Below are 16,501 nucleotides of genomic sequence, written 5' to 3' on the forward strand. Positions count from 1 at the left end.
CACTGATTCGAGGCTAACCCTGGGTAAATGAGTCTGCAATCAAGGAACACAGCGGTAATTTGGAACTAGAAAATGGTTTATTCAGTAGAGTGGCATGCTTATCGTCGTCTCTCAGTCATGCAATGAAAATCTTCTACACCACAGCGATTCGTTACCCTGGATTACACCGGAGTTTTTTTTTATAAATTAAAGAGGGTTAAAAATTTCTTCTACTCAAAGTTACAGGCTACAAAATATACGAGTTAATTTGGTAGGAAATTGTCTGATCCTTATGTGGGCCTGTGGTAGACACAGGCCGTGAGAGACTGGATAGAAAACATGGTGTGAGTGGAGAAAAAGAGAGTGGCCCTTTTCAGTTGTTGTGAATTTGTTAGACAAGTTGTTCGTGAATATAGGTCATTTGTGGAGATCCTGGGCCACACTTATCGAAACAAAAGATTTGTAGCCCGGAGGCAATCGTGACACCGGATGTATAGGTTAGATTCATTGTCTTTGTTGGGTATCGTATTTGATGACTTTGAATCTGCTTTTTTACCTTTTTTGTTTTAATATTCTTGCGTTTCTAGTGCAAGCTTTCGTACTAATAAATTAGTGGTGTATCGCAAAGCCAGCATTTTGATTGGCTTGGCTAGTAGAGATGTATTGAATCCAATCCATTTGTGATAACTTATGATTATTGATAACTCAAAATAGAAAAAACCAAATTAAAATACGGATATGTACTTAACATTCTGAAGAGATTTTCTCGAATTTTTTTTTTTTTTTTTTTTTTTTTTTTTTTACTTTGATAATTCTTTATCGCAGATCTCTAATTCACTAGCCTTGGGGTCATTGTATGACATTGTCACTTCCAATATTGGCCTTGTTTCTTGAAATATTCCTTTATTCTAGAAGTGATAAGCAAGATGACAAGAAAGTAGATAAAGGCGTCTGGTCTAAGTTTCCGAAATAAGATCATTTTCACTTCCTACGTTTCCTCTCTTTACAATCAACTTGGATGACTACTTCAGGCTTCAAAATCTTTAAATTTAATCCCAACTTTCAACAAATCAATTTATATCAACAAAAGGATTACGGTCCGTAGATAAATTGCGTTGCAAAAAAGTTCCAACAAATGCATTTTTTAAATTTTTAAAAAAATATTTTTTCGACGAAAAAAAAAACCGATATTTTTTTGACCCCAAGAACATGCCTCGCTTCCTTGCAGTACGGAAGTTCTGATTTCATAGATAAATAAATGACTCGTTTCTATCTCGCTAAACAAGGCTTCTGCAAGGCTATTCACAGTCCAGCATTTTTACTTGGCGTGTATGTAATCCTCCAAGACGATTCTTAAGTCAGTGCGTTGGTTTAACACACATGGCAACAGCTGTCGGTAAAAATGCTCTTACGCCCCCGTACACACCTCTAGCATGATCAGCCTTCATTCGAGAAGCTCCAAGGATAAGCCAAGGACACGTACCCCAGATTGAATGCTTGTGATATAAAAGAAACCTAAGTAATGCTTGGTACTAAAGAATCAAGAATGCTACTCTTAGTGTTTTGGAGCTTGCTTCTCTTCATAGACGTAGGTAAGTTGAACTCACGTCGCAGAAAAATATTTCTGGTAATATCAATAGCCAGAGCTCATGATGCACACTGCAAAAGTTTACTCACGCTCGCAAAGATAATTTAGAATCGTTGCTGCATTGCTAGCGATAAAGCAACGATTGCCAGCGATACAGATTACTGCAGCATATGTCTTCTCTCAAAACAAGAACTGTTACAGAGCGTCTTCAACTTTTGAGCTTTTTTCTACAATATTTTGAGATTGCGTGGATGTACCACTGGGCATGATACGCAATGCAGTTTATTGCTACGACAAAATCAAAAATTGCGTTATTTACGCGGGAAGAATGAAGCGTATACCATGAGCCATTTTGATTGTATTCCTTTTTTAAAAACAAGCGCGTCACGCAGAGCTCAGTTAAAACTCCATGCGACCTCCATAAACTTTGTAATTCAAACTTAACAGACCAAGCAAAGACCTATTTCCTTTTCCAGATCACATATTCTAGCGAAAAACTTCATCACAGGAAACAAATTCCATAGTTGTATTCGATATTCCGTTTAAAAAAAAATTGCCTTGATTTAAAGATTTGGATAATAGTATTTTTGACCGAGTCTTTAAGTTTCATTCAAGATTGATCGGGTTTTGTTTCAGCTTGTTGGCTCTTCATTGCGCGCACCGTTTGGTGCTGTTTTGATATCAGTATACTTCCCTTGTCTTAAGACGCCCAATAAACCAAAAAAAATTCAAAAGTTCAGCAAAATTGTGGCGCTTATTTTTGGAGACAGCATTTACTTCACGAGTATGATACTTGCGCGATAAAGGCGAAGAAAAAAATCCAAAAGCGTTCAACTGACAACTGGCATTAAAGGAGTTTATTTGGGCGAGGCAATTAACAGATAAGATGTGTGCAACTCGTGGGTGTTGATTGTCGAAAGCAATCTTTAACTTGCTTAACATTATAGTGAAGTGAAGTAGTTGTGCGGCAAAACAGGCCGGAAAAAATAGCATTTAAAAAATGCGCTCTATATATTATTCCAAACTCGTCAGATAGAATCATGACCATCCATTTACCAAGAATCTGAAGTTTAAAGAAAGTCCATCAATTATTAAGCGTGCTGGAAGAGAATAGTGTGAAAAATCACATATTAGAAACGGCAAACGCGACTCAAAAATGATATTTCGTAATACATCCGTTATAAGCCTAAGTGTTGAGCTACTATATGTGCTAAATTTAGAAAAATCCGAATATTTTTGAAGTGATACGAACGAGGTTAAAAATATCGCTAAATTTACTCGCAATTATGTTGGAGTTACCTTGACTCAAAGGTCGAGTTAAAGCGTAAAACTCAAAAAAAAAAATCAACCAAAAGCAACAAGCGATTTGCGCGCCAAAACTGCCATGTAAAAGCATTTCTTTCCATTCAAAACTTTCTGTTTTATTCCAAATCTTCAAATTTAAAAAATTAAAACAATTTATTAGATTATAAATTATTTTTAAATTTCAAAAAGGTGGTTTTATTGTTGGAGTTTTGGAAAATAGTTTGTGAAGCTGAGTTCATCATCAACGCATTTGTAGGCATTGGCAACTTTCCTTTTTTCTTGGGTGACTACATTTGGCAAAAACTCTGGAGAATAATATTAAAGTGCTCTTCACAGTAGGAAATAAAAAATCATTGTGTCCATTGTTTTAGATGTCTCGGCTCGTGGCTCTTCAACATGCAAGGTCAAAGCGGTTTTTAAGCCGCGAGGTTACTCTAAATCCCTCCAGGATACTGGAATGAAACCTCATTATCTGAACTGTAGCGTTGAACGAGGCAAAATAGCCTCCAAAATCCTATGGAAGGTGCAGAATCAAGTCTTGAAGCAAGCATTAGGACCAACCAAATGGTTGGGGCTAACGTTGGACAAGACGAATGTGAGACGTGTGGGAGACTTAAGCTGTGAAGTGATCGTAGGAAACGAAAATCAATCTTGTGGGTTCGCGCAGGAAGGTAATGAATCATGAATAGCAATTCAGATGTTAAACGAGTAGTTTAGCGTTGACATTAACACCCCCATCGTACCACGTACCAACCTATACGCCCCTTGCAGCACGTCCGAATTCTTCGGTTGCACGTTACGTCATCGCGGTCTCTCGGGGAAAATTGATTCATCATTAACATCCATTGTTCAATGGGTTAATTTTCGTAGTTGGACTCTTGGGAATGCTTGTAAGCCATCAATGCAGCTCAATTAGGAGGACATAACAATAGGTTCCAATTCTCAGGAGATTGAAATTCTTTTGTATTGTCCTCCAAATTGAGCTGCTTTGACGTCACATGCAAGGGGTCTATTTGGAGGACATAACAATAGGTTTCCAATTCTCAGGACATTGAAATTCTTTTGTTTTGTCCTCCAAATTGAGCTGCTTTGACGTCACGTGTAAGGGGTCTATTCTTGGGATGTATGTTACGTTATTGCCGCCATCTTGGTTGACGATAACAAAGCATTCCTCATTAGCCTCTCTCGTTAGAACAACCAAGATGGCGGCTGTTTTATCGTTATTTATATCTCGAGGGATTTTGAGTCACGTGGTTGCACCCCAAAAATAATATACTTGTATTATAGCACCTATATACTACAATTACCAGAATCCCTTGCGCACTTCAGTTCGTTTATTGCAATTAGGTGTATATGGTACGTAATTAAGATTGACCAACTGACTGACTGACTGACTGACTGACTGACTGACTGGTTGACTGACTGACTGACTGACTGACTGACTGGTTGACCGACTGACTGACTGACTGACTGACTGACTGACTGGTTGACTGACTGACTGACTGACTGGTTGACTGACTGACTAACTGACTGATCGATTGGCTGGTTGGCTGCCTGATATAACAATCTCAATCTCTTTGTATTCAGCCCCTCCTCGCATCACGTCCAGAAAACATGAATATGAAGCATACGTGGGAACACCTCTAGTCATACCATGCCGTGCCACAGGTAGACCACAACCTGAAATTACCTGGATAAAAACAACCGTATCACTTACCACACAAGACATGCCGCCGTCAATCAAACAACTCAGATCACGTGATGGCCTCGCTTTGGTGTTCAAGAAAATATCCATGATGCATCGCGGTATTTACAAGTGTCACGCAGTCAATAGATTGGGCAATGATACGCATTTTGTCATAGTTACTCCTCTATGTAAGTCAAACCACATCTAAATATACCATATATCCGTGAAAAAAAATTAACAAATAGCACAAATGTGCACAAATTAGTAAGTTTAGCAGACCTCAGTAGGACGTAGACCTTCAAAACTTTGCACACATTTGTACAATTTTGTTAGTTAAATTTTTCACGGATATATTGTATGTAATCTTGTGTTCTCAGTCTGGCTAAGAAACAGCTTTCCACTGGAAAGACCTCAATTTATGCGAAAGAATAAAGCTAATGAAGAATACAATAGAGGATTTGCACCATCACGTGCCGGCGCCTATAATACAGCTTGGACTACCTGTGGTTGGATGGCAGAACAATAAAATCCCTTTGCTCTCGGGAATAGAATTCTTTCTCATGTAAAACGATTGTATTGTTCCTGCCATCTAACATGGCTGTTGTCGCGTGATGGTGCAAAACCTCTATAGGTTTGCGGTACATGTAGAAAGACTCAAATTCTCAGTGGTTCGTTATTTGTTGCACTGTCGGCGTAAAACGTATCACGTAAATGAATTTCAAAATTCCTGTTTCATTATTTACCTTTAGCGCCCTTTAACGCCGAGTATGTTTATTAGTCTAGGCTAAGGATAATCTTCCTTCGTTTACTGTTCATAGACTACTCGATTCCTCGTCCTCCTCGTGTAGTTCCACTGCATCACGTGGTCACTGTTTCAAAAGGTTCCACTGCTGTGTTGGTTTGTTCAGCTAAGTACACACCTCGGCGTTTCACGGCTCTGTTCTGGGACCACCGTGGCACAAGGGTAACCAACACTGCCAGGCATCACATCAAATCACGGTACTCAGAAAGGATTGTTAAAATGAAGTACAAGGACGAGAGAGTGGATATGTCACTGAGTATTGGTCACGTGGGGTTTAAAGATGTTGGGATGTACACTTGTGGCGTGGTTACAGTTGTAGGACGGCATGAAGATCACGTAGAGTTGAGGATTAAAGGTGTTAATGATAGTGATTATCGATTAGTAATTATCATCACATCCATTCATCCGTCCGTCCGTGCATCCTTCCATCCATCCATCCATCTACCCACCCATCCATCCATCCATCCATCCACCCATCCATCCATCCATCCATCCACCCATCCACCCATCCACCCATCCACCCATCCACCCATCCATCCATCCATCCATCCATGCATCCATCCATCCACCTATCTATCCATCATCCATCCATCCATCCATCCATCCATCCATCCGATCATTTCAAAATTTATTAAAGACTTTATTTCTTATTTCAGAGTAAACCCACAGGAACCTGTCTTCACAAAAAAAGACAACTTTTGAACAACAAGTTTGAAGTGCAAGATCTTCTATCTGCTCAACCTTAAAGGTTTCAGCATATCATTGCGCATTAATATAGTCTTCCATGTTATCTTTTACTCTTTCAGCGTGAAGTTAAAATTTTCCTAAAACTTCAGTTAAATTTTAAGATTTCAAGTTTTTACCGAGTGTCAATGTTTGATTATTTCAGCTTCAGTTTCAGGCATGACATTTTACATAATTGAAAGTATGGTGCATTTTCGTTAAGCTTTTAAAACTTTTCTATACTTATTGTAGTATGAAGATAGTTATTATTTCCCCATTAAGAAAAATATGAAAAATATTTTTATAGTACCGCGCGCCAATAGGATAAACATAAATCATAATCTACTGAAATTATTTTGTTAATTTTACGATTGTTTAACACTACTTGGAGTGTTTTGATGGGAACTATTTTTCCATTAAAAAAATCGAAAAATATTATTTTCTAAGTCGCCAATTTGCGCGATAAATTGTGGGACTAACTTCTCATTAACTAGGAAAAAATGGAAATTTTCTTAATAGGTAGCACGCAAATTTGCACGATAAATTACAATTCATTTTTCTAAAATTATTTTACAAATTTTTATACTCATCGTAGCGTGTTGGTGGAAGAATAATATGAAAAATATTTTTTGTAATTTGCACGATAAATCCCAATTCATTTTTCTGAAAGTATAACATTTAAAAAATGTTATAAATTGTTATAATCATTGTAGTGTGTTGATGGGAATTAGTTTTGCATTAAATAAAAATATGAAAAAATATTCATATGTATTTTTGCGCCAATTATGCACGATAAATCACAATTTATTTTACTGACATTATTTTATTTTATGTTATAAAGTTTTATACTTATTGTAGTTATTATTTCTCCATTAAAAAATACGAAAAAATATCACTTATAAGTCACCAATTTGCACGATAAATCACAATTTATTTTTACTAAAGTTTGTCAAAGTTTGCGAGTATTTTATCGCTTGCTACATTATTCTTCATTCTAAAGTAACTGTTATAAATCAAACTGTTATAAAGCAAACGTTCCTGTTGTCTATAGGTGACTCTGTCGATCGCTACAGATCGATTTTACGACTAATTTTCCTTCATTGCGATGCTACTGAGATAAATTGGATGTTACTTGGATGTGACTGGAATGGATCGCAAGTAACTGGGCCTCAGTCAGTGACTGGATCTTGAATCACCAAAAAAAATTTTTTTTTGGAATTTTCACCTTTTGAAAGGCCATGGATAATCTTAATGTATAGCATAAACATGCCCAACTTCAAAAACTTGTTTTCCTCTTCTAAATGCCCGAATTTTGAGGGTTTTTTAAATTTTGGAAAATCAGGAACCGCACATAGCTGGAATGGACTGGACTTCGGTTGGCTGGATCGTACGGATCGTAGATGCCTTTTTACACCGAATATGCAGCTTTTATCCTATGATTTTATTTTATTTTTCATAGCTAGTTGTTTTATTCCGAAATTTTGCTGAAAATTGTTTAAAATTTTTTTTTTTTTTTGGATTGTGGCACTGGTTGAAATTCAATCAGAACGCGAGACTTTACAACAGTTCTTCTATAATTCTCTACAAGAGAAAATGAACTTAGTTCATATTCTCTTGTTCTCTATTATGAAATATTTAAATATATCACGTGCGCCGATTGACTGGCCACCGTGTTTATATAAGAGTACAGAGACACGCTCGCGCAAGATCGTTCAAAAATATTTTATAAAAGCAAAATAAAACGGTTGCTTATGTCTCTGTACTGTGATACAAACGCTCTGGGAGCTGTAGGAAAGAGCAAGAGAAAGCACTCAGCTACGCCTCGTTTCCTAAGCTTGCTTCTCTCGTGCTCTACAGTCACAGAGCGTTTATATCACAGTACAGACACATGCGCGCGCGTTTTTTATTCCTTAATGATCAGTTAAACGCCGCATTTTTGCGTCAACGAAATCGAAAATCTTGAGAAAAAAATCAGCGTATTTTCCATTTAATAGATCAAAATAGTTTTTCCCTAACCTACGTCGCCTAAAGTTGAGATTGCAAAGGCGGCAAAAAACTAATTAGTTGTCGGCGCTTTTCGACTCCTCCGTTCTGGCTAGGGGTGAAAAGTTATCAAACGGAAGAAAAAAATAGCTTCCAACTAAATATCAAAACAGATCATTTTCAGTCATAATCGAGATACATGACCGGGTTCAGAACACTCATAAAGCTAGTAGATGAGTAGGTAGTATACAAAGTCGTCTTTGTTTTTCTCGTCGGCTTTCCGTGCAAGGTTTGATTATCAAGAATAAATACTTCTATGGGTAGAAATCACTATCTTTGACTCGAGATGTTCGTGAAAAAATTGAATTGTAGGTGAGCGCTATCGTGTTTAACTTTCACTAGAGTGTACACCATATATCTGTTAAAAAGTTAAATAGCAAAAGTGTACAAATTAGTGCAAAGTTGTGTTGGTCCACGGTCTACTGAGGTCGGCTGAACTTATTAGTTTGCGCAGGATAAAGCGCATAAAAGAGAAAATGAGCTAGTTCATATTCTCTTGGTGCATCCCATATACACGTTTAAAACGTCATAAGAAATTGCACAAATCGTTCCCCTTTGCCCCTTAGCTACGCCCCTGGCTTTTGATGAACAAAACATATTATACCATCTCTAGTTTGCTAAAGATAGCGTTGCCTATAAGGGTGGAAGAAGTGAATGCCGACTTCTAGATCACTTCCTTCAGGACAGGAAAGCCTTGAGTCAACAATATTAAGAAATCATTTCCTAAATCAATAGCTCATGAACTTTGATTTTTATATCCTGAAAATTCGGAATACATCACCATTTTAACATTTTTCGCGCTTGCTGTCCGACATTCAGTATTTATTGTTGGTCGCCGCGCCATGAAGAGAAATCTCTCTACAACACTAGTCTTGAGAAAACAAGATATATTACAGAATCTTTTTATAAAAATATATATTAACGCCAACATGCGCTCTTATAACGAAAGTCCAAGAAATCCTGGTCTCAAAAAATGGATTATGCCAGAGCCCTCGTTCCCTAACGCAGGCTAGAAGAAACGCAGGCTCCGAGTACGAGATTGTGGTCACGGACCGAAACCTCTATAAAAATGTTTCAAAAATCAATTCAGAGAAAAACAGTTGAAGTATTATTATAGATTCTGACTTGGATTATAGCAGTATTTTTAGCAAAAATATTTGTTATCGCTATTCACCAGTGGAACAGCTCGACGAGAGTGCTGTAATAACTATCGTTTTAGATTAATATAGATAGTGCGTGCAAGTCGCGACCTTCCGGTTACCTCGTCTACCGCCTGGGACAATTATCTTTTCTGCCCCAACACTGACAGACATTTGGGAGAGTTTGGCATGTCATGACGACATAGACTTGACCTTGATCACGTCATCACATCACATCACATCATAGATGATGTTATAATTGGGGTAGCCTGAGGGCAGAACTAGAAATAGCTGGATACAGTTGGCGTGTGGTGAAGTTTGCGTGCGAAGTAACCTTAAATCCCTCCCACTGTGCAGTGTCTTTCTCTACAGGGGTGGGGATAGGAAGCCTCTTTGTTTAGTGAGATTGTAGTTGCTCTACCGATGCTTTAAGCCCCGTTTACACTAGCGATTTTTTCTGCGATTTTTGCTGCGATTTTTTCCCAATTTTGTCCATAATAAATAATGGTAAAGAATTTACTTGTAAAGTTTTTTCAGGATACCGAGATTTTCCTAGACGAATGTCTCTTTTGAAGGATGAGACAAAAGATTTTATATTTCCGAAAATTGCCACAAAAATCGCAGCAAAAATCGCCGCAAAAATCGCCGCAAAAATCGCCAGTGTAAACGGGGCTTTATACACCGAATCTAAATATGGCGACCAATTTGAATAACTATTGTTACACGTGAAAACGCTTTTATTTTTCCATGTGTACACGACGCTAGTCAGTGCAGAACAATAGTTATTAAAATTTGTTGCCATATTTAGATTCAGTGTATATTAATGTAAGTTTCTTGCGCATCGGATTGTAATGAAAATTGCGCTCTTTGTCTTGCATTTGGTTTTCATATTTTTATCCCTTACGACTGTCACTCAGCTAGATTTGTTTGATGTGTTGTTCTCTCCCTTGCCACGAGGAGTTTTCTCCAAGTTCTCTGGTTTTCCTCCCTCCGTAAAAATCAACATGTGAGTTGAGTTTGTTTGCTGTGTTGTTCTCTCCCTTGCCACGAGGATTTTTTTCCAAGTTTTCCAGTTTTCCCAAACTCGCTAATTCTTTTCCATATGAAAAAATTCACCACAGATGAAATCTTAATCTTTTATTCCTATAACAGTAGAAAAATTTCTTGCACATGATAATCTTTTTAATATGTATCCATATAACCAATTTCAATTTTGTTTTTTCATCGACTAAACGACGTAAACAACTTAAATACTACAAAAATAACAAATATACAAAGTAATATACTGTTAAATACCTGTTATACAGCGCATATACACTTCTATTGTTATATTAATATAAATTAACTCATATGGATTCCTACTTAAATATTTAGTGCTTTAAACTCTATAGAGTGCAAACAATATAACCATGAAACTTTAAACCCCGTTTACACTGGCGATTTTTGCCGCGATTTTTGCCGCGATTTTTGCTGCGAATTTTGTGGCAATTTTCGGAAATATGAAATCTTTTGTCTCATCCTTCAAAAGAGACATTCGTCTAGGAAAATCTCGGTATCCTGAAAAAACTTTACAAGTAAATTCTTTGCCATTATTTATTATGGACAAATTCGCAAAAAAATCGCAGCAAAAATCGCCGCAAAAATCGCTAGTGTAAACTGGGCTTTAGTAATACTAAATAGCACAATTTCATGCAAATTCCATTGTTTAATTAGCACTAGTGTTTCACGGATTAATTGTTTGCACTCTACTCGATTATTCCATACTTATTTCTTAACACCTAACATTGATATACTTGCACATTGTAACGTAAGCCTTATCACAAACTTTTAATCTTAACAACGCGCTGTTAAGGTTCCTGTTAGTGGTCGTGGTTATCTGTCCGGTGGTACTGGTGGCAAAGTACTTGTTAGTTGCTTTTGATTGAAAGGTAACGCAGCCACTACAGCCTGGACTAAGAGTCGACCTAACGAGGAATTTCTGATTGTCTGTTATCGATGAACCAGGTTGCTGTATACAAGAAAAACGTTTATAAGTCAATAAATTAAAGTATCGCGATTCGCTGAATAGTCCCTTATATTTTTGAGACGACAATATTTTGTGGTATAGTCGTTTCAAAATTAATATTTCTGATTGGCTAACGCGCGACGAAAAGGAAAGCTTGAGCTTGCGCGCGTCAAATTTTTACGCTTATTGCTTGCGCCATAGCGCGTGCTCGTAAGGAGAATTTCGCTTTTAATCAAAGAAAATCGGTCAGTTTTTTTTCTTTTTTGTGTGTTAAATTCTTTAGAATCGCGATACAAAACTAATTACGATCTTGAGACGACAATACCACGAAATATTGACGGCGTTGGAAGAAAATATATTCGGTATTAGTACATACAATGAAAGGATAGCTGATGTATATTATGCTAATGCGCGCGCCTGTCCGCGCTGTACTTTGTCTTGGGACCCATCAACATATCTGAAAAGGCGAGCAAATACTGCTTGCGGCCCTTGCGTTGATTCCCTGGGTCGCGCATTCTCGTACCCAAGGCCTTCTCAGCTTTCTCAATATGAGTCGCGCGCCTAACGTGTCACGGTGTCACGCGTCACGCACTTTAATATTGCAACTCACCTCCAGAACAAGTGGATTTCCTGTGGTTTTTGCTGTTAAATAATAACTAGTGTCGTGTTGCCATTGTAATGTGGCTATCAATCCTCGACTTGATGCAGAAAAAACGACTTTGAAATCTGTGGTTTATAAATGACAAAGAATTACTTTAAGATCATTTTTTATTTATTTATCAGAGCAGAGCAGAGCAGAGCAGAGCAGAGCAGAGCAGAGCAGAGCAGAGCAGAGCAGAGCAGAGCAGAGCAGAGCAGAGCAGAAGAGGAGAAGAGAGGACAAGAGAAAGAAAAATCATACAATTACTTAATTCAACTCAATACAGTGCAAGCCAATAAAAATATTAGGAAGCGTCTCAATTCAATTAGGCCAATTGACAGTTCAGTTCAGCAAAAGTTCCGCTATGAACTTTAAAAAATACAAAAAATTTCCGGGTTTTTCTACCAGCGAAATATATGCTTGTATTTCAAGAGAACCAAAGAACTACTTATAAATTCAAAAAGCTTTCAAAGCTTATGATAACAAATAATAATAATAATAATAATAAAGTAGTAAAAATAACTGCTCAATGATTTCTTGATAACTGTCTTGTGAAATTCTAAATATTAGTGCTCTAGACTAACATGTTTTTTTTTTTGTTAGTAAACTTGCTGAAAGTAAGGGCCAAAGAATACTGTTCATTGGGTCATAAAAGTCCAAAACATCCACTTCTGTAAGTATGAGTTCAACATTTAGAAAACCAGCTCTTTTGGGGATTCTAACATATTATATATTATCAAGTTTTCTCCGAAGCTGAAATCCAATTTAATGCTAAGAGCGATGTAAATGTTAGTTTAACAAGTTTTTTTTTCAAGTTCCTTGTAGAAGAAAAGTGTGCAAAATATCAGTAGAAAAGATATACGAATATAGAAGGCTTTTGAAAGATCGTGCTCATAATTTACCACGATGACTCAAACTGCAATTTATAATGCAAAGTAAAGAAAAGTATTCTGTGTTTATACAAAGAGATATGTATTAGCTACAATAGGTAAAACATGTTTGTTTAGCTTGGTCAAGTTTGGCTTCTAAAAGACTCTCGTTATAAATAATTTACCACGATTACTCGAGCTGCAATTCACAACGCAGTTCTTATAGTTCAAACACAAACCCGTAAAAACACATAGATTTTATCAAATTGAGCTAATCCTCGCAGTATGTCAAGCAACTTAGGCAGCTGCAAATTTGAAGACTAATTTAAAGTCTTTCAATTTGAAACTGCACAAGTTGCTTGATATACTGCGAGGATCAGCTCATTTTGATACATTACAACCGCAGTACGAATATATAGTTTATATATATATTCTCATGTACGTATAGATTTTGTAGTCAGTTTTTTTTAATAATATAAGAAGGGAAAGAATTTGTGATGAAATTCAGTGATTAAAATAACGATAAATTCACTTTATTGAATTGGACAGAGTCTAACATCAAAACTAGTATCGATTCGTTTGAGCCACTCTCATTTCTGAAGCGTTTGTCTAAGAGTAGCATAGCCAACTACTGATCTTTTATTCCCTAAACGACTGTTGTTCCTACCTTTTTGCTTCGGGGTGTGACAGCAGTGTCCATTGAATGACAATCCGCTTGGAACTCCTTGGCTGTTAACATCCACTCTCAGCAAATTGCAGTCAGTCAGTTGATATTTCTGTCTGAAAGCTGAGTTCAGAGAATAGATCTTTCCGCTAGCCACGGCTTGGTTATAACACACATATACTGAACACAAAAACAATACCTGAAAAAAAAAAATCATATGAGCTTCAAATCTTCGACAAACTTTAGTGGAATTTCATTTGAGTTCAGTAGTAAGGACATTTAGGATCACTTATGGTGTACTTGGCCGAGAGAGTTAACATACGATATTGGGTGTGGCAGACTTCAACTAAAACATGTTTCAAATATTTCGGTATCTGCATTTGGTTTCCCTGAACTTGACAACTGTCTAGATATTCAAACCATTCAAACTGTTTCAATCTTCTTCAAGCCAGTACTATGAACTCAACAGTCATAGAATTGCTTCCAGTGCTTAGCTTTAGCTTTGGTGTATGTAAAGAATTACAGTTCCAGTGGATAATATTAAGATAGAATGGCTGTAGCGCGTCAACGTACAGTTCTACGAGTTTGGGGAGAGTATATATCTGAGTTCGTGCTAGACAGCGGCGAAGACAGAGAGCCCCACATACAATACTACAATACTGTAGTGTTGCAGATCAAAACGCTTACGTAGTAAAAGGTGAGAGAATGAAAATAGTTTTTACTTCCGAGAAGTAAAGAGCGCCTTCAAGTTACTAGAAGTGCTATACAATCGACTGTATACAAGTGTACTTTATGAAGAGTTCAAAATTTGCTAACTGAAATCTTTAAAACCGATGTAAAACCCAATAGTTTTAGCTCCTCACTTCAGTGATTTAGATTAACTGAAAACCACTCCTATAGAGCTTTAAGTAAATTGATCTTCCTCAAATGGATGTGATACAATATCGACTATATACTTCTTGAAGCGATCAAAAACTATATTGGGATCTATAAAACCTATGTAATATTCAATTTAGTCATTATTTACTTAGATTATCTGAAAACTACTTCAATAAAGCTTTATGTAGCAGTTTAGTGAACTTGTCTTCCTCAAATGAGGTGAGCGTACCAAACACTACTTACGATTGATGTAATCTTCAATGCCATCTTTGTCTTTATTCTTGGTCAACTTTTTCTTGCTCGCTTGCTCGCTTGTTGGCTTTTCTTAACATTTTCAAACTCCCGAAAACTTTCTTAAATATTTTTTTGGCCATTCGGTCGGAAATTCGTCAGGGAAACTGTTGCCGACTCACAAGATATTGAGGACTTTGTTCGCCCACATATTATTATTGAGAAGGGATTGCACGCCAAACTTCAATCGGATTCGGAGGAGTTTGCTCTTCTTCCGTTCAGTACCGTTTTGTCACACACAAGGTTAAACAACGTGTTTTTATCTATGATTATAGAAACACTAGCTCGTTGCCCAGCAGTGTTGCGTAGTTTTTGCCCTTCCAAATCGCCCGAGTATCAGTGCTCTTGACGTCAGTGACGTGCAGGAAAAATCATGGTTGAAGTGAAAAGTTGGGCGCAATCAATTTATTAGTAAAGATATTCGTATTTATTGTGAATTTACGAGAATTTCTCAAGGTTTTTCGTTATTTCCCCTTGTAGTCGTGAGTGTGTGGGGACAGATGGCCGGCGCGGAAGAGGAAGTATCCCACGAGGAGTTTTCCGAGGTAATGGTATGTAATATGACGCGCTACTGGCCTAGTTAGGGATTTGCTGGACATATTTATTGTTATTTTTTAAATTGGTGGGTTTGAAATGGATGGATGGATGGATGGATGGATGGATGGATGGATGGATGGATGGATGGATGGATGGGTGGGTGGGTGGATGGATGGATGGATGGATGGATGGTGGATGGATGGATGGATGGGTGGGTGGGTGGATGGATGGATGGGTGGGTGGGTGGATGGATGGATGACTTGACTTTTTACAAGGATCCTGCGTTGACGTCATAATTTCGTGATTTCTATATTGGATATCTCGGCAACGAAAAAAGATATCAAAAAGAAAGTAAAGCCATTCTTATTCATTTTATAAAGGCTTTGAAATCAAGAAAAGATCCTGTCGACTTAATAGGCACTTTAATGTTTTCTCGTCTGCTAACAAAACGTCATAAAGATTTTCTCTACAGAGCCAGGGTCTATAGATCAAGTATTTCTTACTTCCTGCTTACTTACTTAAGCTTTCTTACTTCTTGCTTGACCTGGTAGAAAAGGGGCGGAAGTAAAACGGATATTTGACGGGCGGCTGGTCAGTGATCGATAGCGAGTAAAATGCTTTTCCTTTGCGTAAATTTGAGGGCGATTCACGAAAAAGATAGTCACATACGATCCAAGAGCGATGATCTTGAATTATAACGCTCTTTTCGAGCACGTAGAAGATAAAAAAATCACGTTTTTGTTATCGTAAATTTGACTCAAATCTTTAAACAGGAAGTTGACTCAGTTTCCTGTGTGTACCGGAAGTCTTCTAGTCTTTGGAAAAAATCGACATTTCTCGTAGAGCATGTGCATGTTACGTCATAGCCGCCATCTTGGTTGACAATAACAAAGCTTTCCTCATTAGCTTCTCTTGTTATATCAACCAACATGGCGGCTGTTTAATTGTTGTTCATATCTCAAGGGATTTTGAGTCACGTGGTTGCACACACTCTATAGAGCATGTGCATGATACGTTATAGCCGCCATCTTGGTTGACGATAACAAAGCTTTCCTCATTAGCTTCTCTTGTTATATCAACCAAGATGGCGGCTGTTTCATCGTTATTCATATCTCAAGGGGTTTTTAGTCACATGGTTGCACCCACCGCATACGAACAATTTTCTAATCTTCTTACTTAAATCCTCAATTTTAACAACAAAAAAGTCTAAAACATTTACAAATATCAATACTATTTGTAATTCTTGTTTGTAATCAAAAACAAATGCATCACGGCCATGAAGTTATTTGATAAGAAGATATAACTAGCTAAAAACTAGTGTGAGCTGCGTCGGTGTTTCTAATGAAACAG

The 16,501-nt window shown here is 37.2% G+C and overlaps 2 protein-coding genes across 2 annotated transcripts; one reads left to right on the forward strand and one right to left on the reverse strand.

Annotated features, from left to right (window-relative positions):
• Positions 1-1,230: 1,230 nt before the first annotated feature.
• On the forward strand, positions 1,231-8,394 carry LOC116297351 (cell adhesion molecule Dscam1). Its single transcript, XM_089034406.1, has 5 exons — positions 1,231-1,571; positions 3,244-3,543; positions 4,460-4,747; positions 5,378-5,716; positions 6,018-8,394. Exons 1-5 carry the CDS (start codon positions 1,502-1,504, stop codon positions 6,020-6,022), a joined length of 1,002 nt encoding a protein of 333 aa, XP_088890532.1. The 5' UTR covers positions 1,231-1,501; the 3' UTR covers positions 6,023-8,394.
• Positions 8,395-10,388: 1,994 nt separating this feature from the next.
• LOC116297352 (uncharacterized) lies at positions 10,389-14,903 on the reverse strand. Its single transcript, XM_031705569.2, has 4 exons — positions 14,567-14,903; positions 13,448-13,643; positions 11,882-11,997; positions 10,389-11,274 (listed from the first exon to the last, which is right to left on the reverse strand). Exons 1-4 carry the CDS (start codon positions 14,588-14,590, stop codon positions 11,038-11,040), a joined length of 573 nt encoding a protein of 190 aa, XP_031561429.2. The 5' UTR covers positions 14,591-14,903; the 3' UTR covers positions 10,389-11,037.
• Positions 14,904-16,501: the final 1,598 nt, after the last annotated feature.

Source organism: Actinia tenebrosa, unplaced genomic scaffold (assembly GCF_029948245.1).
Source record: "Actinia tenebrosa isolate PJP-AT-01 unplaced genomic scaffold, QUT_ActTen_1.0 PGA_scaffold2__45_contigs__length_23673736, whole genome shotgun sequence".
Classification (NCBI taxonomy): domain Eukaryota; kingdom Metazoa; phylum Cnidaria; class Anthozoa; order Actiniaria; family Actiniidae; genus Actinia; species Actinia tenebrosa.

Coding starts and splice junctions, on each gene's coding strand:
- LOC116297351 (XM_089034406.1), top strand. CDS start 1,502: ATGCTTGGTACTAAAGAATCAAGAATGCTACTCTTAGTGTTTTGGAGC. Junction 1,572..3,243: donor GCTTCTCTTCATAGACGTAG/GTAAGTTGAACT, acceptor CCATTGTTTTAG/ATGTCTCGGCTCGTGGCTCT. Junction 4,748..5,377: donor TGTCATAGTTACTCCTCTAT/GTAAGTCAAACC, acceptor TACTGTTCATAG/ACTACTCGATTCCTCGTCCT.
- LOC116297352 (XM_031705569.2), bottom strand. CDS start 14,590: ATGGCATTGAAGATTACATCAATC. Junction 13,644..14,566: donor CATTGAAGATTACATCAATC/GTAAGTAGTGTT, acceptor TTTTTTTTTCAG/GTATTGTTTTTGTGTTCAGT. Junction 11,998..13,447: donor TCACACCCCGAAGCAAAAAG/GTAGGAACAACA, acceptor TATAAACCACAG/ATTTCAAAGTCGTTTTTTCT.